The following is a 26,765-nucleotide window of genomic DNA, read 5'->3' on the forward strand; positions in this document are numbered from 1 at the left end:
TCATGTGGAACGGCCACAGATGGGCATTGCCACCTCAGTTGGAGAACAGTGTACCGAGGAAGTGCAGACTACAATAACTGTGACGAATGTGTATCATCTTATATAAATGCACCATACATTAGGGAATAAAGAAAGACACTGTAGTCTACATTTATAAAGGAAGGCACCTTTAACTCCCATAACAGCCACGTGTGTGGACAACTCTGTTATCACCAGCTTCCTGTGATACTGGAGAATGTTGCATATCCCACCACGCTTCCTAGCCATCATGCAATCCATTGGAATTCTTGTTTAGGAGTTAGATCATAGATCAGGTGCGCTGGGTGGCAGATGGCTATAACAGGAGAGAGGGGTTCAATCCAATCTTTTAACCCGAAGCAGCCCCTACTGAGAGCGCTAACATCGTTTCTTACCAACATTCTGCCTCTTAATTTAAACTCCAGGAAATTGAGAATTAACATGCAGCCTCTAGGTTTAAGTTGGCAGTCCTGGAAATACATTTTAAGGAAAACACTTTGAATTTATATTATTTCAACGTACCGAAGTACATATGATATTTCCATGCATATATTCTGCGTCATCATACGATGAAAGAGTAACGGAACGGAGAAAAATTCTCTCCGGCGCCGGGGAGAATTTTTCTCCGTTCCATTACTCTTTCATCGTATGATGACGCAGAATATCTGCATGGAAATATCATATGTACTTCGGTACATTGAAATAATATATGATATGCGTAAATCACGAAGTGATTTAAGACGGCGCTTATTCCGTCGGATCCCGGCCAACTAGTCACTCATAACGAGTGCACCTCAGCACATGTGTGGACTTGAGTCCTATGTTCATAGACATCTATGACGTAGTGCAGAGGGCGGCCACTAGAGGGAACCCAAGAGTTGGAACTCAATCAGAGACAATTCTGTCCGACATCGGGGTTGTATCCGGTGTGGCCTAGTAGATAAAGCATCAGCACGTAGAGCTGAAAACGCGGGTTCAAATCCCGGCGCCAGAGAGAATTTTTCTCCGTTCCATTACTCTTTCATCGTACTTTGAATTTAGGTAGAGAATTCTTGTTTAGGTCTGTTACATTACAATGGCTCCAAGTATTAAATACGAGTATCCGGATTATGGAAATAAGAAGTTTTTTTTCAAAATACCGGGAGATAGTGAAAATTGAATTTTCATTTACAATATATTACAATGTTACCACATAAAACTAATTTTATATACTGGTAGATTTTCCTAGCCATGTGCATCATTATAAATCATATATTATCAGAAACAGCAAACAATTCATTACAATAAAGATCTTCGTATATTAATGTACTAAATAAAATATTGTTACTAAATAGGAATATTAAATCCAGACGTTTGTAGCACGTATGGGCGAATCCAGGAATGCACATAGTGTTAGTTGGGAGGCCGAAGGGAAAAAGACCTTTGTGGAGGTCGAGACGTAGATGGGAGGATAATATGAAAATGGATTTGAGGAGATGGGATATAATGATAGAGACTGGATTAATCATACTCAGGATACGGACTGATGGTGGGCTTATGTGAGGGCGGCAATGAACCTCCGGTTCTCTAAAAGCCATTTGTAAGTAAGTAAAATAAATCTGATGCATTCTAACACAACAGATTTGGATATGGATGGTCTTGTCTAAATCGTTTCAAATTTCATAGTCCATTTCCTAAATTTGTAAAAATTTGTAATATCGATGTAAATATGAATATAACAGGGAAGTTGTGCATGTGGCTGTGAGAAGCTTAATTCAGCCCGTGAGCCCCTCTCTCATGGTAGGCATTGCTCACTTGATAATGTGTTCGGGTGGAAGGTATGTTGCCATTGTTGGTGGAGGAAATGTTGTCATTGTATGTGTCTAATGCCTACCCACTTCACTTTGCGGATAGGTAGCAGGATTGTGACCCATTTTCAAGTTGCACACCACTTGGCAGGCCACGTATGCATGATGTGTATCTGTGAAGAGTTATGTGGTGTCTGTTAAGTGTTCATGTAAGTGTAGTGTAGGAAATGGGTGAGGTTGTTGATTTCAGTGAAAGAAATAATATTGTCATTGGTAATGGAGGTATTGAAAAATATAATATCGTCTGCTCATACTAATAAACCATTGCTAATACGAGTATATTCCTAAATTTGCAATTGCTACTTTTTTCCTCTCTTGTTACTGGTTCAAGTTGTATTTTTCTCTCTACCACGCTGTCTCACACAATCTTTCTTACTATTTAACTGAAGTTAACAATCATCTAAGTGTGCTTCAACTCCAAAATTTACGCACTGTGTGTTCACAGAGAGGACTTCAGTGTTTGAAACAACCTCTCGTGAACATATTCATAACAAATTTTACATTGGATACAACTGAGGAATTCGGTGGCAAAAACACATTAGTTTGTAATATTACCATTATTTAAATTTCCTGACATGATAACAAAACAAACTACCTACAGAACTGCACTATATTCAGTATTACATTATTCATTACCACATTCACACTTACTGGTCTAATTGGTCTTCAAGATGGAGGTCAATCATTTTTTGTAGAGTTGTTCCGGAATTAGGTGTGAGATCAAAACCAACTATCTCTGACATTTCGTCCCAGTGGCGTTGCAGTAAGGCAGGGTTACACATAATAACAACAAACGGCACATATTGCTGCAAGAAAAAAATAACTGTATTAACTTTACAATTTAATGGATCAACTTTTAACATTACATTATTCTCTTTAAACATTAAAATTATTTCATCAAGTTAAATTAAGGAAAAGCATAAAACATAGTTAAATGCCCCCAAAACTGGATTTAGAAAATAAGTATCTTGAAAATATACAGACTACTTGGTATGTCCCACATGTGCAAAGTTTTTTTTAACAGGAAGTAAATTTCAGAGTAGAGAGGGAAACATTACTGCATGTAAAATGAGCAGCCAAATCCAAGACTTCTCAATTATATGATAAAGATTTATATACAGTGCTTAGTATACAGAAAACTTCTCTTATTTTCAGATTATGGATTTCATTCAGTTTGCCGACATCTCTACTGCTTTATCACACAGAACAAATAACACAAGTAAAAGCTGGACTAGCATTTTATTTAATTACATTTTCAACTGCAGAAGTTAACAAGCAACGGAATTCCATGTGAGTGTCAAATTTTCCCTGGAGTCCTCTACTACAGACTGGGTTCTTCAAATGCATTGCCCTCAGCTCAGACCACAGAGGGAAAGAAGAATTGAACATATGGAAATCGCACCCAGCATTATCATTTCCAGAATTTGTGTTCTTCACCATAAAAGCCAATTCCCTTTGGCATTCAAAATCCCTAAGTTCACATTGTTCCTGCAATTTACAAAATGTTTTCTGGTGTCTTGGAAAGTGTAAGTGAGGTTTAATATTTATTTACTTTGCACAATATTGTCTATACTTACCGGCACATTTATATTTCAAAAGACGAAATTGTACGAGTTCTACAGATTAACAAAATTATAACAGACGAAACTTACTTTTAGTCACCCATTTTTTTTTCAACTTAAGTAAAATTTACTGTTTCAAGAATGTCTGCCGAGTTAGCTCTGTGGTAGCGTGTCTGCCTTCAGACTAAGCCGGCCCGGGTTCGATTCCAGCAGGTCAGAAATTTTCTTGTAAAATTTCTACCTCAGGACTAGGAGAGATGGCGGTGCACAACTTCTAATCATTAAATTGGGCACCAATATGCCTGGGTTAAATCCCAACTCTCTCTGCAGTGCATATGAAGGGAAGGTACATGTCACTGTTGATAATGATTTGTCTGTCAGATGGGGACGTTCAGCCTGGCGGCCCCCTTGGTGCTATTCGACAGGAGTAGGCTACATGCCGGTACCGGGTTTGCCCTTCTCCCTTCCTCACCTTCATCATCATCCTCACCCATTCTCTACACTACACCTACACGAATACTTAACATACATACACTCACCCTAATACACGACATAACTCTTCACGGAGACACGTCATGCGTAACATGGCCCGCCGAAGTGGTGTGCAATTGAAAATGGGTCACAGTCCTGCCTTCTATCTGCAGTATGTGAAACCCGAATCAAGCAAGTGAAGTGGACACGCACGCACGCACACACACAGTTTCAAGAAATGAGTTACTTACTCTGAAATCTTTAGTGTTTTCGATTACTTTGAGGCACAGTTTAATTGGTGCTGGTAAATTTTGCATCTCTGGATCATCTGGAATGCCCTTGAACCTCAGCGGGTAGTTTTCTGCTATGTGCTGTTTTATTTTGGATCGATAATCTTTCTGGACTTTCACAAAATCTCTGCAAGTAAAGTAAGCAATTAACGATATACGGTATAATCCATTTACACAAAATACCTTGAAGTTACCTTTACACATAGTCTAGACATGAAATAAAAACAATTTAAATTTTGTAGCTGTTTCTAATTAAATTAAGTGAGAATTCAGTGTTCGAGATATAATAGGACTTAAAATATATGTGAAGTAAAATCAGCTTTCATATCAATGTTATTCAGCACACCGCACTTCGAGACTAATCCTTCACTCTACTGGTTACTGTTTTATATTGAGCTTATTTTGAAAACATAAATTGGAAATTATAAACAAGACCCATACCGAAAATTAATCTAAATCAATTACATACTTGAGAAATTGCTCAGTAGTGTCTTCAACGACATCAGACACCAGCTCACTGAATTCAACTTCCAACCAATGCCTCTTTGTTCTGTGCCACTTGTGAATTTGAAAGATCAGTGTTCCGAATGGATGAATTATAGACTGCAACAACATCAGACAAATAAGGACATACTGATAAATATCTAATGGCGTTTCTTAGAATTATCTTTGCAATATTCTCTTCTTATGAAAGTGTAGGTTCAGTGAAAGCCAAATGCAAAGCAAACTTAAATGCAGAACATGAAATATGTAAACCATTTCTTACAATTAGAAACCATTATTCGGCTTTTGGTAGCAAAGAAATCATTCATCCAAGAATAGTCTGGCATGCCATGCCCCTGCCTAACCTAACACACATTTCATTTATTCCAAGGTCATTACACTCTGTTTAAACATTAGGGTCAACCTTGCCAATCATTCACAAGAGTTGGGGTGTACTACTTACAACCGCATATCTGTTTGACAAGATGTTCCTACAACATGTTAACGTTCTTTGTTATCCTCCCTCAGCCTAAGTCTGTTTGTAACCTAGTTGAGTTCAGTTTTAAACACGTCATTTACAATTATTTTTCATTTGGTATGATAAATATTGTGATTGGCGTGCTCAGTAATTGTACGGTTTTTAAAAAAAGAACCATAGTAGAAATATGAAAATTTGAGATATTAAGCATATGGTGAGCCATCTACTGAATTAGTTGTTAGTAGAAAAAAACCACAGTCCTATATTATAAAAAACACAGTTCAAAGACTTTTTTTTTTTGTGAAAATAGTCACTGTCCAGGGTGATGGTAGCTTTTACAAATATCCATTCATATCATCTTGAAACATTTAGCCATACAATTTTAAACTGTAGTAGATTGGCAGTACTGCTTCTTACGTATCGGTAAAAGCCACCTGAGAGAAAAATACTGAATTGTTGTATTAGTTATGGAGTCATCTTTAGGTGTAGAAGTAACTTCATGGAAGAAATGTAAGCAACGAAAGGAGAAGAAACAGGATATGATAAAAAAAAAAAAAAAAAAAGATTAAAGGAGAGGCACATTTCAGTATTTTTTCTTAAAAGAACCATTGTCCACAGTTACCTACATTCACTCATGTATTTCTAGGACGCAATTTAAGTTATAAATGTACTTCAATTTTCCCAAGTTTCTACAACGCCTTAAGAAATGACATGATGAATTTCATACTTGAAGTGTCAACAACACTCATGTCAGATAGTTTTTTTGTTTTTCCTGAAAATTTATGTTCTTGAACTATGGTTGATTTTCCAAAAAACCCTTTCAATAACTTTCTATTGGACAGGTGACAGAGGATGTTACACACCTCCTGGTGCCAAGGAACTCATGAGCAAATATGACAATTTCCAATACTCCGAGAATCCTTAAAGCAATTGGTGTGTCTTATACTGCAGTCATGAATCAGGAGAAAAGCTTAAAAGTCCTTCCACAACATATTCGGACACATTCAAAGGCAGACAGTACATGTTTTATATAAAGAATGTTTTATACCCAGTTTAGAAGTTTAGACGATATTTTGCTCGAAATATTACACATTAAAATTTCACGTTTCTCATATTATTTTCACAACTCCTACGATCCTAGGATTAATTTTCGATGAAAAACTTGTATGGAAAACACATTTAACCAATGTTGCTTCGTAGTGTCTACCACGATTAAATCTCTTGAAGATCGTAGCTAATAAGGAATGCAGATCAGATATCACGACAATGCATCTGTTTTATAATGCTTATATACGATCAAAATTGACCTATGGGTGTGAAATATGGGGAGGAGCATCAGCAACTCATCTACAAAAAATTTCTGTTCTTCAAAACTCAGCCTTAAGATTATGCCTAGGAGTACCAAAAACCACGTCAACTGTTGCCCTAGAAATTGAATGTAATATTCAACCAAACAGACACTAGGTATTACGAAAGGATCTAAAAATACATTTAAAATTGGAGCCTCATCCAGATCTCTGATTTTCTTCAAACCGTCAGATAATATCCTGTGTAATTTCTATAAAATAAACGAAGAAGAAATACCAATCTATATCACAGACACACTCGTTGCTAAAACTCCAATTGTGAACAAAATTCCTCCATGGAAATGGGTGATTCCACAACATAGCATACAAATTCCAGGAAATCATTCCAAAAATTATTCTCCATACATTCCTAAGTTAGATGCCATGGAATTAATCTGCAGCACATATAAGAATCACCTTCAAATATACAGATGGATCTCTAAATCCTGATGATGGGACATCAGGAGCAGGGTATTATATTCCAAAATATCAAGAAAGTTATTTCATACCATGTTCATCCTCCTCCAGTCTTGACACTGAATTGCTAGCTATTGATGCTGCTCTTCAGTGTGTTACTCAAATTTCTGAAAAATCTATTTGCATACTTACCGACTCAAGGGGGCTATATTTAATATAATCAAATATGTACCAAAGCTGTATGCACATAGAATTATTCCAATTCAGAAACAACTAAGTAAGGAAAGGAAATAATATTGCAAAACAGACAACATATTTGCAACCAAGACCTCTTCAAGTGATATCTCTATCCAGTGCTTTTGCTTCAGTAAAGTCTCATTTTATAAACCTATGGATCAACAATTGGCTCTCTTCTGACAAAGGAAAAATTTCACCGTCTGTACAAAAGAAACCAAATGACCTGGAAATGTACAAAAACTTGCCCAGACATGTTCAAACATTTTTAACAAGAGCCAGAACAGGTCACATTGTCACACAATTGTACCTACACCGATTTCACATTTCTGATAATCCTACTTGTCTGTGGTGTAATAATCATGATGAAGATCTGGAACACATTCTTCTATACTGTCCATCCATAAACCACAAAAGAAGTAAATTAAAATCATCAGTACCAGTTGCAGAAGACACAGCCCTGCAGTATATATTGACTACACCCCAACTCTGGCTACTAGCAACAGGCATCTATAATGAACACCGATCAAAATACCCCTCATTTCTCGTGAAAAACAACAACTGAATAGACTACAGTGGACTTTATGTTGTCAGCAAACAGCTGGATACATTAAGAAGATTGATTGATTGATATTATTTTCAGTGTACTTCTGTATTTTCCATTCATATATTCGTTTAGTTGAATTTGTTTCTATCAACTTAGTTTTGAAACGTCCTATACAGCAGCCCCCCTCAAAGTGGAGGTGATCACATGATCAGTTGGAAGTTTCCCTTCAATCTGTGTATTCAAACAGCTGTTACATTAGGCATTTCTTTAGTTCTCTAAATTAGAAAATGGTTTGCTTTGAAATAACTGAAGATATAAAAACATATGATTACATGATATTTCGCTAAGTAATTAATAAATAAGTATTTCTTGCTAAATAAATATTTCTGAAAGGCATTGAAACGTCTATTCGATTGAAAATAATCGTTTCCAAAACAGTCTAGCATAAGCCTCCTCTGAGGACTGCTAGATTATAATGAAGAGCTTGCATATGGAAGAACCTCCTTAAGTTGAGGCCTGTGCAACTTTTCCACTGACTGACCTTCAGTTCATCCAGTTCTGCATAGGTTGAAATGGGGAACTGGAACAAAGCTTCTTCTTTATTGATCCATGCAATTGTCTTATCAAATTGCCGGATCTTTGCGTAGAACCACCGTATTTGCTGGAATACAGTAAGTAAATTAACAAAACATCATGGTAGTTTCTGCATTGTATAATGTAGCTTACTGAATAATTCACATGGCATTTAGGAGAAAAATGAAGTGGATACAAGAGTACGGCAAATCTTGTGCCACACGCATCCTGTAAGTTTCGCCACTTAGCCTACATCTCTACATCCACTTACTGTCAAGTACTGAGCGACATTGTCTGCGTCGTCCATCAGATCAAGAACGCCGACGCGTGGAAACACTTCATTGATGTCTTGGACCAGCTCGTCAGTCACACTCGCCAGTTTCTCCTCAAACTCAAACCTGTACTGCTCATAGATCTGCAACCAGAAAACTCTTTCGTATCATTTACCCTATTAGGTTTGAAAATAATCTCACCAGGTGCTAGCAGCCAGCACAACGTATTCTGCAGTGTAAAGCACGTGACGTGAGCTGTATTGAGTAGAGTCTATGAAGCAGTGGTATAAACATAAATGCAACCAAGGGAAGAATTTCAGTTTTCGCTAGGGGGAGGGAGGAATTTTAGGGAAGACTTTACACAGTATATTCCTTTCCTATTTCCTCTTAAATGAACTGAACTATTTTCCATACTATAAATGGGGTAAACTCGATCATGAAAAATTTAAACCTTGGTATCCGATGCACTCAACATATTTTTGAAGTTGGGTTTTTTCCTCCATTTCGTAAGTAATTTTTATTAACTGAATTTATTAACAGGCCTGATATGGCATATACCTGGTTTTAACTTCTTATACAGTACGTAATTTACAAGCACTTGCTCTTAATATGATGTAGGTGCGCACAAATAAACACACATAATTTCATTGATAAAGAATTAAATATTATAATTGTGCTTTTATTTATAATAGGCAACAACCAACCAGGACAATGTGTTGGATTTACTTCAGCAAAGTCATTGAGCTCATTTCTAATTTCGTAAGAGCTTATAAAAGTGAAATATTTTAATATTAACAGTACCTTTTCAAACTCAGAAGGGCAACTGCACCTCCTAAATGACGAATGGTAATGTTTAAGTCATATCAACAAGACGAAACGGATATTATTTACATAGGAGAAAGGTTATTTTTTATTTTTATCTATTGTTTTCCTTAATGAGTGCACTACAACGTTACAACCACCACAGTAGAGGTAGCTAGCATTCCAACCAGAAAATAACTGGGATAGTGATGATACAGGAGCGAAAAATGTATTGAAGGAACAAAAAAGAATTACATTGTTTGGCTTTCTCCAAAGATCCACAAAAAAATCATATACCTAAGTATATTTTAAGGCAGGCCTACTGGCTGACACTTTGCATGTGTTATTAACGTGGTTCAGTTTCAGGTTTTTATATATTTTTCTCATTTAATTGTTAAGTTAAATTCTGCTGTAATGAGTTCGGATGTAAAAACTGGGTTATGGTTATGAATATTCGGCGAGAGAACTTGCTAAAATAAAATACAAAATATTCGAGTGAAAATGGTCGCAGAACACTTAGAAAACCGCCATTTATAAATTTCAATAACAACTTATTAATTAAAACTGAAATGAGCAAGCAAGATGGTTCAAATGGTAATGTTTGAGACTCGCATTCGGGAGGTCCCTGGTTCGACAACCTGACTAGGTTTTATTTTTCATGGTTTCACTCAGTCATTAAGCCAAATATGAGATTGGAAATTTGCATACCATGATACATCACCAATATCGTACATATTAAAGCAGTTAGGTACATGATCTACAATAGAAACAGAATTTTAATAATACCCAGCAGACTAATGATATACCCAAAGATTCTACACACACGATATGACATTGATGTTAAAGCTTGTATACAAAGCTAAACTGCTGTACCGACGGTATTCTTGGACATAGGTCTTCCCTATCAATGCACTTTGTACTGTATTTGCATTCCCAATTGGAGCATTGAATACGAGGTTTAATTACAAGTTCTAAACTTTTGCTTGTCTAAAGCTCTCAGATGGTGCTAAAAAGTGTGAATTACAGTTTTTGTCAAATATTGGTAATAGCACGGCACCTATTTTTTGTTGATGATCGCTGAAATGAATTTATTATATAATAATGATATTTCTATTCTACTGTTTATTTTTAATACAATCAGTGATATTAACAGTGGAGTCATTAAACTTGTAATGATAGGGTTTGCAGGTTAAGTGGCATTTGAAAAAAGTGCAAGTTCTCAAGTAAAATTCTATGCTTTCCATATTGTTCCTTTGTTTAAATTTATTTAAATTTAAGATTTCAGCCATGCAATAATATGTACACTTTTATTTAATATTACACATTTTGTGACGTGTTTATCTATTTTTTCAAGTGAATAGATCGGTGAGCATGTAGTTTTAGTTACTGACCACCAGATGCTCAGCTATTAACATTCTGTGCTACCACTGGTTAATCTTCAAAGCATTAAACCTGAAATCTTTTTACGAACAGGCTCTGTGTTGTGCAGGTGGGTCACTTGTTTGCATGGGTAGGCACCATTCATGCCACAAGATCTAGTATTAGTGGGTTAAATCCTAATGAATGCCGAGGGGGACGTAACACATGAAAAAGAAGCCTGTCCCCTCACATCAAAGTAGCCCCCATATCTCACTTACAGAATTCTTCACATTGCTAGGCTATTGAAATCCATTAAGTAACAATGCCTATAGGTGTTACTTTCCACATAATCAACAGAATAAAGAGTTTCATTTCTTACAATATTCTATGTTTTTGCTGTTAACAACTTAAATTCATGCGAATGTACTACAAGAGGCACACTCTCGACTTACCAATGCATTCTGTTTGAAGATTGGCTTGATTTTCTGCAGCCACAGAATAGTGTTTGAATTCAACTCGACATGGTCGTCAGAGAGAGTCACCAAGTCCATCAGACTCATCAACTCAATGACGACAATCTTCACCTGCTGGGACAATCTAGCCATGAGAGTGGTGGTAGCGTACAACATGTACCGTCCCATCTCCATCAAGTCCTCTGTAGTCTTCGGTACTGTCAAAGCCACCACAGCAAGGTCTTCAAATTCCTTACATATACTGAAAAAGGGAAGACAACTAGAGCAGTTATTATGGTCCGTAACTGATTTGCTTCATGCAACTTAATATCACGCGGCGCTTTTAATTGGAAGTTCAAATTAAAAGCAACAATTTATGAAATCTGACTTTCAATATCGACAAACAAATGGTAATAACAAATATTCACAGGACAACTCTTTCCTTTTAAAATCTGTAACTATTTAAATGGCCAAAAATATTCTTAAACGAAACTATTAACTGATACTGCTTTAAAAAAAGAGAGTACAAAAGAACAGACAATTGGAAGGCTGTCAAAACATTTACTTCTGAATAACCGGATTTAAGGTACTGTCATTCCAGTGTTACGTTACAGTTCAAGCATTATTGAAATACCAACATTCATAATCACTCTCCGAAGATTCCACACAATTGCAAGTCTCAACTCAAACCTATGGATTACTTATGTAGCACAGCTGATATAATGAAATAAATAAGCAGACTACAAAATATTCATCTTAAATTCCAGTTTGTAACAAGCCATTGCAATATAACCAGCAAAACAAGCTTTCAGTCCCTATCCAGCTCTTACGGCCATCATATAAGTGCATTTAAGCAGCCACAAGATGGCAGAGCTTCCCATCTCCAATTACATCATGCTGGAACACGACTTCTCTGTTAGTTGCTTGCCACACAGAGCTCAGCGAAGTTACATTTCCTGATACTCAAAGCCATCGCCCTGTACAAATGATGTTTCCAATTCTTCTTCCACATGGCATTATTATCTATGCCAGCTGGGCAGCGATTCTTCTTCACAAGTGAGGTTGATTAGCAAAACTAACAAGACAATTCGTAATCATGTGTGGAACGGAAACACAATAGTTGGCGACCTTTTCAACTATTATTGCGGGCCTTCAGTGAAGACAGATCCTTTCTTTTAGTTTCAATGGTACATCAACAGATATCGTTAACAGGTTTCTCACAATTTCCGTAAATTCAAAAGGTGATCTTCAGTACATAAAGATCAGATCCCTCATCGTAACTTTCCGTAAAATCCAAGTCCCAGCTCGATACACGAATATCAAAATTTGAAAGTTACTACCCACCTTCTGCATTGCTCTTTGTGTTTGGAGACGAGCTGCTTGGATATCCAGTGCACGTGTCTGTCGCACATTCCTTCAAATACCTTCCTTATTTCATACTGGTTGACTCTAGAGAATGTGAAAGGATTATTTATGAAATTTATATCAAACAATTGTTATTTTTTTCATTTATTAAAAAATAATAATTTAATATTACCTTGTGATATTATGTGCATTGTTGCAAAAGTATAGAACTGTAAAGCTGTCCTTATCAAACTGAATTTCGTCATCACCTGCTCACTTTAGAGAGCAGGCAGTTTGGTGCTTGTTATCCATTGCCTACCCACTTCTCTTTACGTGATTCGGGTTCCACATATTGCAGGTAGATGGCAAGACTGTGACCCATTTTCTACCACTTCGAAATGATGAGTATGTGTGGAGTTATGTCGTGCACTAGGGTGAGTGTATGTGTAAGTGTAGTGTAGGGAATGAGTGATGATGATGATGAAGATGAGGAAGGGAGAAGGGGAAACCCGGTGCCATCACATAGCCTACTCCTGTCAAATAGCACCAAGGGCTCCGCCAGGCTTAATGTCCCCATCCGACGGACTATCAACAGTGACATATGCCTTCCCTTCATATGCACTGCGGAGAGATTTGGGATTTAACCAGGCATATTGGTGCACAACAGTGATTAAAAGTTGTGCACCGCCATCTCTCCTACATAAAAATTTCTGACCCCGTCGGGAATCGAACCCGAGCTGGCTAGTCTGCTACCACAGAGCTAACTCGGCAGACTTGCAGCTCATTGTCGACTGCATTACCTTGTGTGGTTTGTAAAGATGTTTCATGTTTTTGAGACAAGTTTTATCAATGAAATAAGAAAATAAATGAAACAAAACATAGATAGAACAGTGTACTTCTATGTAATGAAATATACATATGCCTGCATATCACAACAGAATAAAAAACACTGGTACAGTAAAAATGACATAATAAAAAGTACTTTTACTGCAACAAAATAAAAAGTGTACCAAATAATTTAGTTATATTATAAAGTTTGAAACAGAAATTGCACAAAGAACAAAACTTGTTGTTGTCTGATGATTAGCTTACACCGTTTCTTCATACTTTTCAACACAGACCCCATATTTCAAGGTTTGGCTTTTTTTCTGAACTGTAACTTGACCACCATAACACAGAAAGTAAAAATTGAGTTCATTATGCCACTTTATACAGAGTGGTGGGAACATAATGTAAAAAATGGTGGGCAGTCGGAGTCTTAATCAAAATAAGCACAATTTGGATATGGTAGCAATTAGTACATTATTTTGACATGTTTCATCTTCATAATGATGATAAGCAGGAATAACTATGAGTATGTATTTGCTTATCAAATTGTAATATAGTGTTAATTACTAGCTATATAACATTTTATTATGATTAACATTTTCAGCATTAAAATGCCATCTTCAGATCATTCATTTCACTCAAATACATGGAAGTATGTAGAAGTATGCAGTGTGGAGACAATCAGGAATACATTATTCAATACTATAAAAACACAGTTATTACCGTTAATTGTGTTCAAATTTATGAATGCACACATTATTTATCATGCCAATATATGAATTGGTTTGGAGTAACAAGTAGCAATTAAGTACAATAGCTGAGGTTAAAATATAAATTGTTTAAAGTTAAAAGTTAAAATACAAAGGCGTGACTACAAGGAATGTCATGCCTCGAGGTTCACCATGGCCGAGTTTTACTGCAACACGAGTGAATAAAGTTAGATCTGTTATGATATTTTCTTAGTCTATCTCAAAGTTAACTTGCGTGGTGTTGCTGCATGAGTACCTGCTCGGCAATGACTGAATCTTGAGTTGTGTGTATAGCTAATGTACATCGAACGGTACCGGAAGTGTGGGGGGGGGGTACATGGGTGCTTGTGGGGGTTGTTTTGCAGTTATTAATTTAAATAAATTGTATAATGGATTTGTAGTGTTGCTAATTTGTTTGTTTCAAATTGGGATGCCTTGATTAAATATTTTAGATATTGATTAAACTGTTATTGTTAATGATTTTTACTATTTGAAGAGCTCTCCACATACATACACAAGCTTGTAGTCACGCCTTTGTATTTTAACTTTTAACTTTAAACAATTTATATTTTAACCTCAGCTATTGTACTTAATTGATACTTGTTACTCCAAACCAATTCACATATTGGCATGATAATGTGTGCATTCATAAATTTGAATGGTAATAACTGTGTTTTCAAAGTATTGAATAATGCATACTTGTACATACTGTTTGTTGTTCCATGTATTTAGCATGTTCCACTGAGTGAAATGAATGATCTGAAGATGGCATTTTAATGCTGAAAACGTTATGGTAATCATAATAAAATGTTATATATAGTCGCGACGCTGTTATTCCCGGCGTGACTCCTCCTCTTTGCTTACGTCTTAGGAAGTGAAGGCTCTATAAAGTCTAGGTAGGTAGTATCGTTCGCCATTTTTGTTCTTTAGTTGCCGAGCTACCAGTTGAGGAATCTATTTGCCACACCGTTAAACATTATCATGTCGTAGCTCCTATGATAATAAATCAAACGCACTGTAATTCAGCAAATAATTGAGCGGCAAATAACGTCCTCGTGTGCTTTCTGTGAACGCCAACGAAAGAGGCAAAATGGCGGGCGATTATATTAAGTATTTATCGAGCCTTAAGAAATGCTTAACATTTTCATCAGCGAATCACAAGACGCACATGTTTAAATGTAGCCGACCTGCAATGTGATTGGCTGCTGGAAATTAGAGCGTCGGGACTGTAGTGATTAACACTATATTACAATTTGATAAGCAAACAGACGGTCCAATATACACACATACTCATATATTTCACCTCGGTCAAATCCTGCCCTCTGCTTGAAACAAACGAGTTCACAATGTCTGCTGCTAATGATAATCATAAATTATATCAAACATCAATTTTGCTGCTACATGCTTTCTCCTATGATATTGGATTTCATATTCCAATCTTCTGTTGGACTCACCTAATGGCTAAATACTGTATTGTTGGTGTGTGTGTCTGTGTGGATGTCTCTTTATATAGTATTGATAGTCTCTTACCTTCCAATATCAAGATACTCATAATTTACCATTCCAGTAATTTCAAACTTGAATTCCACAAATTCTTTCATTTTCAAGCAAATTCGTTTAAATGGTTCAACTTCAAAGAGTACAAATTCCTTTACTTCATCGATAAAGTCTGTGCGGGAGAGCTCGTAAAACTGATCAGCTAGAAAAAAAAAGTGACTTAATTGAATAATTTCAACTTTACAGGGAGTTATACCTGAAATCTTGATTTGCCAGTGACTTAATTCTTTAATAAATAAAACAAGATAATTAAGACTTCATGTCAAAAGAGCTTTTGCCTTCAGTGCAAAGCACAATGTACACGCAAATTTTCATTTTCACTAAGTTCTGGGAAAATGATACAAGATGGAAAAATAAGAAAAAAGAAAATCAGAAATTTTCACTCCAGTGTTTAATTACTGTCAATTAATTGTAATTACTTATAGTTAACTCAGTAGTGATTGGTGAAGATTCTGCTACAGTTCTGGAGGAAAGGTACTGCGCAATAGGACTCACTTGTACTACAAAGCGCGCAGTACAAATGCTGTCTTATTGTAGTCACCTAGTAGCTGACAATCTCCACCATGTTTTACAGTTACTAATCTAGGAAAGTGTACTGTTTGTGTCTTTTGCAAGTTATGCCTTCTAATTTTTACCATACTCAGTATAATCATTTTTATCAAATCTTATACTAACAAATTCATTTTCTACAAGAATCTTTTTGAGTGTAACTGTTTGATGGATTTCCGCTCTACATTCTTCTTCACTGTAACTTATTTCTGTTTATTAAAGATTACAGTATTTAAAATATTTCCTTACATTTATCTTTCTTTTTGTTTTACATTTTGCACACACAATTCATGATTTTTTAATTTCCGCTTCTTGATTAGACTTACTACGCATTTCAAAACCACAATCATTTTTTTTCATCAGCACCTCGCCTTAATTTCTCATACATACTTTATTACAATATTACTTATACCGGTACGCTATTATCGCTATTCACTTTTATTTAAACATATAGGAGAACTGCAGGTTGTTCGCTTCTAGAACAGAAATGTTGATACGATGTCCTGAACAGTCAACCTATATTCAACGAAAGGTGCCATCAAAAGTAGAGAAGATGCTATCCACAGACTGAATGATGCCAGGAGCACATAACATGATAATGATGATATACAGTAAATATTTTAACGATGGTGATGATAAATGAGAATGGCAATCGTATGAAAACAAAGACAACAATAACAAGACAAAGCCAGAGTTACGACTGACCAAACTTACCCAGTTCCTGCCTGAATGTTTCCAAGGGCGCATATATCACTGAAGTGTTTTCCATTATAATTTTACGGACTCTGCTAACAATTTCAGGCTGTACTTCAACTGGTAAAAAATCCTTCCTTCGGGGAACATCTACCCAGGTCTCCAATGGGACCAGCTGCTGGCCAACTTTAGTAATCTGTGACAAATAAAAGTGCGTTAGTATATCAAATCATTTATGGTAATAATTAAAGAAGTTAACTCAGATTTATTTAATTTTCAATTTCATTAACTATAAGGCTATACACCAGTACGCTTTAGGAAGAAAAGTTGTTACGGACTTGCACAACATTCAAATATGACTTTCTTATTCATGGTCTTCAAAGAATTTTCGATATTCCATTGCCACATATTCTGACAAGCTGACAACTTCCTGCATGTCCCCAGCCACTTTCCAAATATTGCACAGAATTCAGAATTACAAGTTGTTGTTCTCGAAACAACTGACAACACACAGTCAAATTAAATTGAAGCATTTTCATTTCTAAAAACATATTAAAAGAACAATATAATTATATTCAACAGAAACTATAAATTACAAGAACACCTGTTAATGCACTTTACAATAAAATATTAATTTCTCTACTGCATCAAGTCATAATTTTACACAAGTTTTTATACAATGCTGACTTGCTGTAGCTGAGTGGTAAGAATATAATCTTGATCACGCACTTTAACACTTAGGAACAGTCATAGTAACTACTTTCATGTGTTACCTACTTGACCAGTTTCAGCTTTGTGTGAGCCATCATCAGAACTAGTGAGGTCCTTGCAAAACAACTGAAGATGGCTGACAAAGATGAAACTAGTCAAGTAGATAATATTCAGACTTAGTTTTTATTTTAACACATGAAAGTGGTTATTATGACTAGTCAACTCTGGATATGGTCAACATTCGGTTATAGTGAACCTAAATCGTTGGTCCCGACCCGCATGCATTAATATTTCCGTTTATAGTGAACCCTCGCTTCGGTTATAGTGAACCTTGTATCCTGACAAATTCTTATTTTTTTTTATTGGGTTATTTTACGACGCTGTATCAGCATCTAGGTTATTTAGCGTCTGAATGATATGACGGTGATAATGCCGGTGAAATGAGTCCGGGGTCCAACACCGAAAGTTACCCAGCATTTGCTCGTATTGGGTTGAGGGAAAACCCCGGAAAAAACCTCAACCAGGTAACTTGCCCCGACCGGGATTCCAACCCGGGCCACCTGGTTTCGCGGCCAGACGCGCTGACCGTTACTCCACAGGTGTGGACGACAAATTCTTATTTGAAGTCAGACATTCTTGTATAAAATTGAAAGAATGTGTTGAGAACAACATTCTAAGTTTCTTACTCCTTTAGTCAAAGGACAAAGGTAGGATTAGTGATTCCTACACAATGAGCTGTACTGTAAATCCAGGCAACGCGTGACGGCCTTGCCTCACTCCACCACCATTCTGTTCTTAGACACACTACTCCACTGATATTTCTAATCCTCCACCTTTCGTTCTTAGAAACATTTCCATTGTGACTGATAGCATCCAAACAACGGAAAATGAAATTGTCTTCTTTTATTAAAAGGGGACGGACATTATGTCCAGAACATAAATGAAGGTAAGATTCCGATGGCTTTCAAACTCCATCAACCCCCTCCTAGTTTCCATTAAGTGACCCAGGAAATTCCAAGACTGAGTATGCAGTCTCACCATAACAGCGTTTGTCATTTCCGCCTGTTCTACTGTTCCAACAATGAATGTACTCTATAAAAATGTAGAAGCGTGACATTGAACATGATCTTTCACAGCGGACGTGGGTCGACAGCATAGTTTAAGGAAATCAACTGTGAGTAACAGTATACAGTGTAAGCCATTGCACAAAAATGAAATACTTTATTTTCTTATTTACCATTTCATTCATTTCTGTCATTTGAGGTTAGGGAAGAAAAACTTCGGATATAATGAACGAAATAAGTAAGTCCGCAGAGGTTCACTATATCCGGAGTTGGCTGTATGTTCCTAAGTGAAAACAATATACTGACGAACTGAATTGACTCACAGTTCCTGCATTAAAATAAAGTTACGGTCACAAGTCGCTACTTTTGCAGCGCTGCAGTACAAAAGAACTGCGCAACTCTGGTACTGCCGAACCTGCTGCGTGCAGCTTAAGAGTAGCGACGTGTGAACAAGGTTCTCAGGGTTGCAACCGCAGCATTTTTTATATTAGTTTTGTTGGAACTTTTGCATCAGTTGCGACCAGTGTTACCACCCAAATGTGCCAATGATACTTTTATTGTTTGGATATACTTTAATGTTTGATGTGATCAAAATATATTATTTGTAACAGTTACTAAATGTATAACACAGTCAGAGTATATTTTCTGACGATATAATTAATTTTTTTAATTTTCCGTAGCAAAGTTTCAAACAGGAGGGTTGCAACATTGATTACATGAATATGCTGTTGGTTATCATTTAAATATATAGGCGTTTTTTAATAGCTTTATAGTAAAAATAATGCCAATTTCTGAATACTAGTTAGGACAGAAAAGCAAATAATAGATACATAAGCTACCGAACGAGTTTCATAATCGAAAACTCTAATGAGAACATAACCACAAAATGTGTATTGAAAAGTCAACACGGAGATGGAAAGCTGCAGCTAGACTGCGGTTCAAAAGTTGTTGTTGTTGTTGTTGTTTTCTAATGCCAGGCGTTTGACAATAAAGTCATTTGACCTCTTGCACTCCAATATTTTTCACAGATATTATCATTGCCAGCCACTGAAGCGGTTCAAAAATAGCACCTTGTGTGTGAACAGACTTGCAACCTCCAGTTGCAACTTTTGCAGCACTCGGGTTGCGCAGCACAAAAGGTAGTGTGCAGTGCGCTACTTTTGGCGTACATGTGAACATGACCGCAATTTTTGCAGCTGTAGTACAGAAGTTGTGCAGCAAAAGTAGCGACATGTGACCGTACCTTAAATGAGCAGTTTAGTCTAATGCAACTCCTACTGGAGTGTGAGCAACATGGCACGGGTATACTCACGTTCGTTATAATCTCTTGGTATAATACTGACACCTGCTCGACGTTAGGCTCCATTGTTACTACAGCCTCGTCATCGTAGTACAGATCGAACCTGAGGTGCGGTAATTTATATTTATCAAATGTCATCTCAACCAGGTGGTCAAGGGTTCGCACAATGCATTCCACAACCTGAAATAAGGACATATTTACATTTATTGACAAAATTCCATTCATGACTACTTTGCACATTGTTTTCGTGGTCACAATATGTCTTAGAACTGGAAGTCACATAGAACTGCATTATGTTTAATAAAATCCGCATCAAACACAAATTACAAGGCTAGCCAACTAAAGGCGCTCTGAGCAATAGCTGGCATGTGGTGTAAACAAACCTCAGCCCTCTCGTGACAGTCGTTAGTAGACTTAGCAAAAAGTATTGTTTAAAGTTGGTCCTGCAGAGTACGTGTGTACAGACTAACGACCTAGATGCATGTTAAGAACCCCACAACCATAATTAAGGTAGAAGTTCTAAGAAAATGTCATTTCCGTTCACGACAATTAACTACAGTAAAAGTGGCACCAACTAAGGGCATGCTCACTCACTTGGACATGCCCTGGAAATAAAGTAGCATACCTGCCCATGTGATTTCTACATTTTCACATTATTGTTATGATGATGATTATTATTGTTGGGGTGCAAGGGGTAGTGATGTGCATTCCATAACCTTTCCTAACCAAATCGCAACCTTTACCAGCCCGTGGTGCACTCTGCTTCTACAGCAAAGACATGGGCACCAAGTCATGGCAGTATAACCGTTCCATCAGATGCAGAGAAAATGCTGTATCCTCAGCCTGTCCAGAGACTAAAGGTGGCAACCCCACCACTGGATTTGCTTCCTCTTGGCTAGCAACCAACTGGAAGGACTAAAGAATTGCTTTCAAGTCTCACTAGCGTAAAAGTTGGATGGAAAATCATATGACCTTTCCACAGAGCACCATACAATTGTTGTTACATCATGTGTTACAAAATGTTTCCAAAGCAGTAAAGCATCAAGATTGGTGGAGGAAAGCATGGGAGACTTAGAATTTCAAAGTGGACCACATCTTAACAATGAACACGTGCTCTCTTTTCGTGTTATTACGTTTTCATGACAAATCTAATTTCGAGCAAAATTAATATACAATGTATAAATGAGGTTTAAAATACGATCACATAAATGTAAAAAACGTATAACTGAAAAACGTACAACCAAAATAAATTAAGATGGAAAGTATAGAAATTTTGCCAGAGCTTAAGAAAAAAAAAAAGGATAAATGTGAAATGTATAAAAGGGGTTTTACTGTATTTGTGACTGCAGGTTCATATCCACATGGGCGCGGCGTGCACACGGTCACATACTATACACCGGCGGCTTTGGCTTTTCTCATCTAATCCCGTTTCCTTTACCGCAAAGGACAGTTGCCAAACATTTAAATTCAATAATAAACGCACATTCGACAACAAGATAGTCATTCTTGTCTCACTGTCCTGCGGCACTGGCTTTCCTGTCCATGATCTCATTTTAATGCCAGAGAATGTAATGGTAGACACAACTTAAAATGCTAATATCCATCCGCATGACATTCTTGCTGCACTAGCATAACTCAATGAAATCATATGAACAACACTTAAAAAATTCCGAACATTGCTTGTATACACAACATGCGACACTACCTCGTTCACCACTACGTAGGTGTCACACCTCACAAACTGCGCCCTGCAGCTTATCTCGTTCACCACTATTTAGGTGGCACACCTCACAAACTGCGCCCTGTAACTTACCTCGTTCACTACTATTTAGGTGGCACACCTCACAAACTGCGCCCTGTAACTTACCTCGTTCACCACTATGTAGGTGGCACACCTCACAAACTGCGCCCTGTAGCTTACCTCGTTCACCACTATGTAGGTGGCACACCTCACAAACTGCGCCCTGTAGCTTACCTCGTTCACCACTATGTAGGTGTCACACCTCACAAACTGCGCCCTGTAGCTTACCTCGTTCACCACTATGTAGGTGGCACACCTCACAAACTGCGCCCTGTAACTTACCTCGTTCACCACTATGTAGGTGGCACACCTCACAAACTGCGCCCTGTAGCTTACCTCGTTCACCACTATGTAGGTGGCACACCTCACAAACTGCGCCCTGTAGCTTACCTCGTTCACCACTATGTAGGTGGCACACCTCACAAACTGCGCCCTGTAGCTTACCTCGTTCACCACTATGTAGGTGGCACACCTTACAAACTGCGCCCTGTAGCTTACCTCGTTCACCACTATGTAGGTGGCACACCTCACAAACTGCGCCCTGTAGTTTACCTCGTTCACCACTATGTAGGTGGCACACCTTACAAACTGCGCCCTGTAGCTTACCTCGTTCACCACTATGTAGGTGGCACACCTCACAAACTGCGCCCTGTAGCTTACCTCGTTCACCACTATGTAGGTGTCACACCTCACAAACTGCGCCCTGTAGCTTACCTCGTTCACCACTATGTAGGTGGCACACCTCACAAACTGCGCCCTGTAACTTACCTCGTTCACCACTATGTAGGTGGCACACCTCACAAACTGCGCCCTGTAGCTTACCTCGTTCACCACTATGTAGGTGGCACACCTCACAAACTGCGCCCTGTAGCTTACCTCGTTCACCACTATGTAGGTGGCACACCTCACAAACTGCGCCCTGTAGCTTACCTCGTTCACCACTATGTAGGTGGCACACCTTACAAACTGCGCCCTGTAGCTTACCTCGTTCACCACTATGTAGGTGGCACACCTCACAAACTGCGCCCTGTAGTTTACCTCGTTCACCACTATGTAGGTGGCACACCTTACAAACTGCGCCCTGTAGCTTACCTCGTTCACCACTATGTAGGTGGCACACCTCACAAACTGCGCCCTGTACGCTTTGGGAACTCCATCCAGACAACCTCTCTCGAGAAACAGTTTTATGACTTTTCCGTAAAATGCTTTTGTCACCATATTTTCACTGTCGCTCAAGTCAGTGGACATAATATTCTTCCACCTCACTATGTCCAGTGGTCCCATTTTTCTGAAAGTATAATAACCACACTTCACAGGTTTGATTGTCAGCTGTCTTTATGATCAGGTCCATACACAGATCACCGCAGTGAAGGAGTACTGTGTTTATCAGTAAAATGAGCCCAATAATCCGTCATGAGGTTACCTGACACTTGCTATACAGTCGGAGAAATGTCAGAAAACCCAACCATGTAATTGGCATAGGTGGGATTCGAACCCACACCTGAACATTTTCAATCATCAGTCACGCTGATCTAGATGCGACCGTGTCGTCCACAATTCATCTTCTTGAGCATCTGCATCATTTCCCTCTGAACAGTTGACATTGTATTAACTGGCCCTACTTCAGAATTCGCTTAAGAAGAAAAGAGGAAATTTATATTCAAATCACATCCCACAGCAATTAATGCACTTCAGACTGCACAGCATGTCTCGTGTAAATTATCGAAGCCAGCACAATGACTCAAGTGTCTACGTACCGATATTTGGTGAAGTCGTTCAGTTTCTTGGGGATGTACTTCATAACAGTCTCCAAAACGCGCCCCATAAATGGCTGCGTGAGCAACAGTCTGTCTTTGAGGTAGGCCCTTGTCTTCAAAAAATGTTTGTAATTCTTTGTGAACCCCTTCCTAGAAGCCAAAAATTTAAGTTTAAGAATCAATTAATTAGAAGCAGGATCAATCTTCTAATACGACTAACGTATTTCACTCATGAGTGCATGAAGTTGTGAATGTTTCACGGCTACTTTAATCTGTCAAAGCAACGAGGCATCTCTCAAATAATTTTCCATGGGAAAAGTGAATAAAAAAGTCCTGCTTTTTAATGCAAGTTAAAAAAATATGTCACGGCAATGAATTACATGAACATTCAATTTTCTAAGAACAATAGTCTTCTAGTACTGAGGTTTCTGCCATGCAGCATTGAATCCAATTTACAATAATAATATAAAACGAAATTAAATACAGGGAAAGGACTAACACTAGAAAGGGAAGGAACGATTGAAACAGAAAGGAAAAGACAAGATAGTGAGGATGAGAAGAAGGAGATGAAGGAAGAATGGAAGCTGAGCAGTTCCCCACCTGTACTCCTTGACAACTACTGTCAGCCGATCTTCGCCTGGAAGAGGTTTCAAACAGATCTGCACCCAATGGTAATTGAGGGCATCCTGATACAAGGCCTCCACTTCGTCCGTCGCTGCTTTGTTGGCTTCAGGGAACCGTTTCACAAGTCTCAGCGGAATTCTCTGAAAAATAAAACTCCCCAGTCTAATCAGGAGACCAGATGTCCGCATTTCGACAGACATATTTATGTCTTGTGAGGTCCAGCCAGCTTTTCGAAATAAAGAAAATGTCATCCCAACCGACGAAGAAGTGAATATAAATGGAAAATATAAACATTTGAAGAAACAAGGAGGGGAAATCAATAGGAAGAGAAAATTGTGTAGCCAGATTCGACAGCTAATAAGACGATTAGTGACCGTTTGATTTTCCTGCTTATACCTGCGATGTGTTCAGTGCATGCAGACTGCTGTGTTGTCCAAGCAAATCAAATGTTGGCAGCAGTGGTGCAGTAAAACACAAAATGTTTATTCAATGATAACATCAGAAGCAAACGTCATTCAAAACGAAAGCTACATATATATTGCACGCGACTGTTATGTGTCTAATATAAATGTACTGTACGTAGAAGAGAAACAATTAATTTATTCGATATTAATAAAGTTGGCAATATTTGTTAATGCAGAATGATTAACTCAATGGCCAGTGCAGTCATATCTGTACTCGAAACAATTCAGACTTCAGGAACAGAGCTTCACGATTGCACTGAAACAAGAGAATTTCAAACAATAAATTTCTTGTAAGGTTGCTTTTTTATTAGCGACCTTAGGAGCAGAAGAAAGTGTTCATGCCCCACAATCACAAGAGTCCTCAACCGATTTCAATATGTAACTGCAACGAAAAGATGTTAAAGGCAAACATTAAGGACCACTTACTACATGCGTTCACACTTCATCAACTGCTATGATTCATACTCTTCTGCTCATGAGAACGCACTAACATTTGTTGATGGAGTGGCCTGTAGTTATGAGGAAAACGATTACTGACAAACAAAAAATCGCAAGCTCGATAAAAGTAAGACAAATCTCATACCTGCCAAATGAATTTCTTCCAATTGTCTGCCATGGAAGGTGGCGAGACTTTTTCAGTTTCTTCCTTTAGGCGCTCACGGTAAGTTATTTGCCGGTGTTTCCCTGGGTACTCGTCAATAATTTCAGCTTTAGCAGTTTTCACTTTGCATCGGGCTGAGAGGTATTCGCTAAAATGTAAACAGTAAATATACGACGTGCTATGGTGCAGATTATTATACAAGAAAAACATCACTTCAATTATTCAATACCGAGATTCATGCTGAATGTGCATCAAGCTTCACATTCTTGTTGGTTATGTCTTCTTCTTAGAAATAAAGTAGCAAGCTAACCAACCAGACAGATAACTACGTTCGTGAAACATTACAAATGGCTGTATTTTCACAGCAACACCTCAAATGCCCAGAAAATGAAAGGAGAACTCACCAAGTTACGTTAATACATGTGACAAATATTCAATGTGTCCACCTTTGGTCCACAGCCTACAGTCCAATTTGCTCTGTACCCGACCCAGCATACCAGGGTCAAGTCTGGTGACCTGGGTGGCCAGGTTGGTCATGTGCTGAGATGCAGCCTGAACAGCATTGCACGTTGGCAATGGACTCACTACGAGCGAATTCAAGAAAGCAAGATGCTTCCTCCGGCAGATGGCACTAGGAATCATAATTCTCGCATGTCTATGTGTAGCCAGTCACAACAATGGACTGCTAATACGTAATTTAATATGCCTGCAGCTTCTCCCCTACAGCTGCAGTACATATGGGAAATCTAATCAGAAGCAAATCTTCTCACAATTGCTTTATTTATACACCATTCTACGTTATTGTAGCTAAAATATCAATGCAAGCTCCATTTCAAAACTTCCCACTGCTCTCATACACTCTTCCATTGCTTAAGGGTGATTTATGGATTTTTTCTCTTGGCGTGATTATGTTCACTTTTCAAGAGAATGGAAGAGCCTTTTTGAAATCTATGAATAACTGATGTACTATGCCCTTGTATTCCCATTTTTTCCTCTAATATCTGTTGACTACAAAAAAAACTTATCAATAGTCGATCTGTTACACCTAAAACGACATTGATGAACCCCAATAATTTCATCTACACGAGTTAATCTTCTCAATAGAATATTGGACAAAATTTTGTACGAAATCATCAATAGAAGTGACATGCCTCGAAAATTACTATAGTAAGTGTTTTCCTCTTTCATAAAGATAGGTACAATTATGGACTCCTTCCATTGTTCTGGTACAATTTCGTTTTTTCACATAGCAAGTACATTCTATTTGGCCTATGTACATTTAGTAGTTGCCCAAAATAGTTTTTCCATTTGTTCAGTATGAATGAGAGTTTACGTGCAAGTCATCCTTGACCATGTTTACCTTTGCCTGATATCCTTCATGCCCTTATATAAATCTCTAATATTTTTATCCTTACTATTTCTTTCTACCTCATTCAGTTTTTCCTTCTTCTAATCTCTGTTCTTGTTTCTAAGTGTATGACTTGCTTCCCATCTTAATTATCTCCATCCACCTGGACTGGATTTTAATTTCGCTTGTTGGCACTACCAAGGAGCAATCTTCGACAAACTGTAC

At 37.7% G+C, this 26,765-nt stretch overlaps 1 protein-coding gene across 8 annotated transcripts in view; it reads right to left on the reverse strand.

The window, feature by feature from the left end:
- Dhc62B (Dynein heavy chain at 62B) overlaps positions 1–26,765 on the reverse strand; it is a 140,165-nt gene that overhangs the window by 102,898 nt on the left and 10,502 nt on the right. For 4 of the 8 annotated variants that reach the window (XM_069819893.1, XM_069819891.1, XM_069819892.1 and 1 more), the window contains exons 3-16: positions 25,175–25,340; positions 24,104–24,267; positions 23,504–23,653; positions 22,839–23,034; positions 19,958–20,125; positions 16,892–17,066; positions 15,602–15,770; positions 12,495–12,599; positions 11,151–11,412; positions 8,538–8,681; positions 8,235–8,354; positions 4,658–4,791; positions 4,150–4,315; positions 2,517–2,671 (exon numbers count right to left, since the gene is read on the reverse strand). In XM_069819893.1, coding sequence (XP_069675994.1) covers positions 2,517–2,671; positions 4,150–4,315; positions 4,658–4,791; positions 8,235–8,354; positions 8,538–8,681; positions 11,151–11,412; positions 12,495–12,599; positions 15,602–15,770; positions 16,892–17,066; positions 19,958–20,125; positions 22,839–23,034; positions 23,504–23,653; positions 24,104–24,267; positions 25,175–25,340 — 2,274 coding nt within the window. Of the gene's footprint in view, positions 1–2,516; positions 2,672–4,149; positions 4,316–4,657; positions 4,792–8,234; positions 8,355–8,537; positions 8,682–11,150; positions 11,413–12,494; positions 12,600–15,601; positions 15,771–16,891; positions 17,067–19,957; positions 20,126–21,650; positions 21,659–21,812; positions 21,854–22,838; positions 23,035–23,503; positions 23,654–24,103; positions 24,268–25,174; positions 25,341–26,765 lie in introns of those variants that run through there. The other 4 variants (XM_069819895.1, XM_069819896.1, XM_069819897.1 and 1 more) reach the window with 4 other exon arrangements.

The sequence above is a fragment of the Periplaneta americana genome, chromosome 3, assembly GCF_040183065.1.
Source record: "Periplaneta americana isolate PAMFEO1 chromosome 3, P.americana_PAMFEO1_priV1, whole genome shotgun sequence".
NCBI classification, from domain to species: domain Eukaryota; kingdom Metazoa; phylum Arthropoda; class Insecta; order Blattodea; family Blattidae; genus Periplaneta; species Periplaneta americana.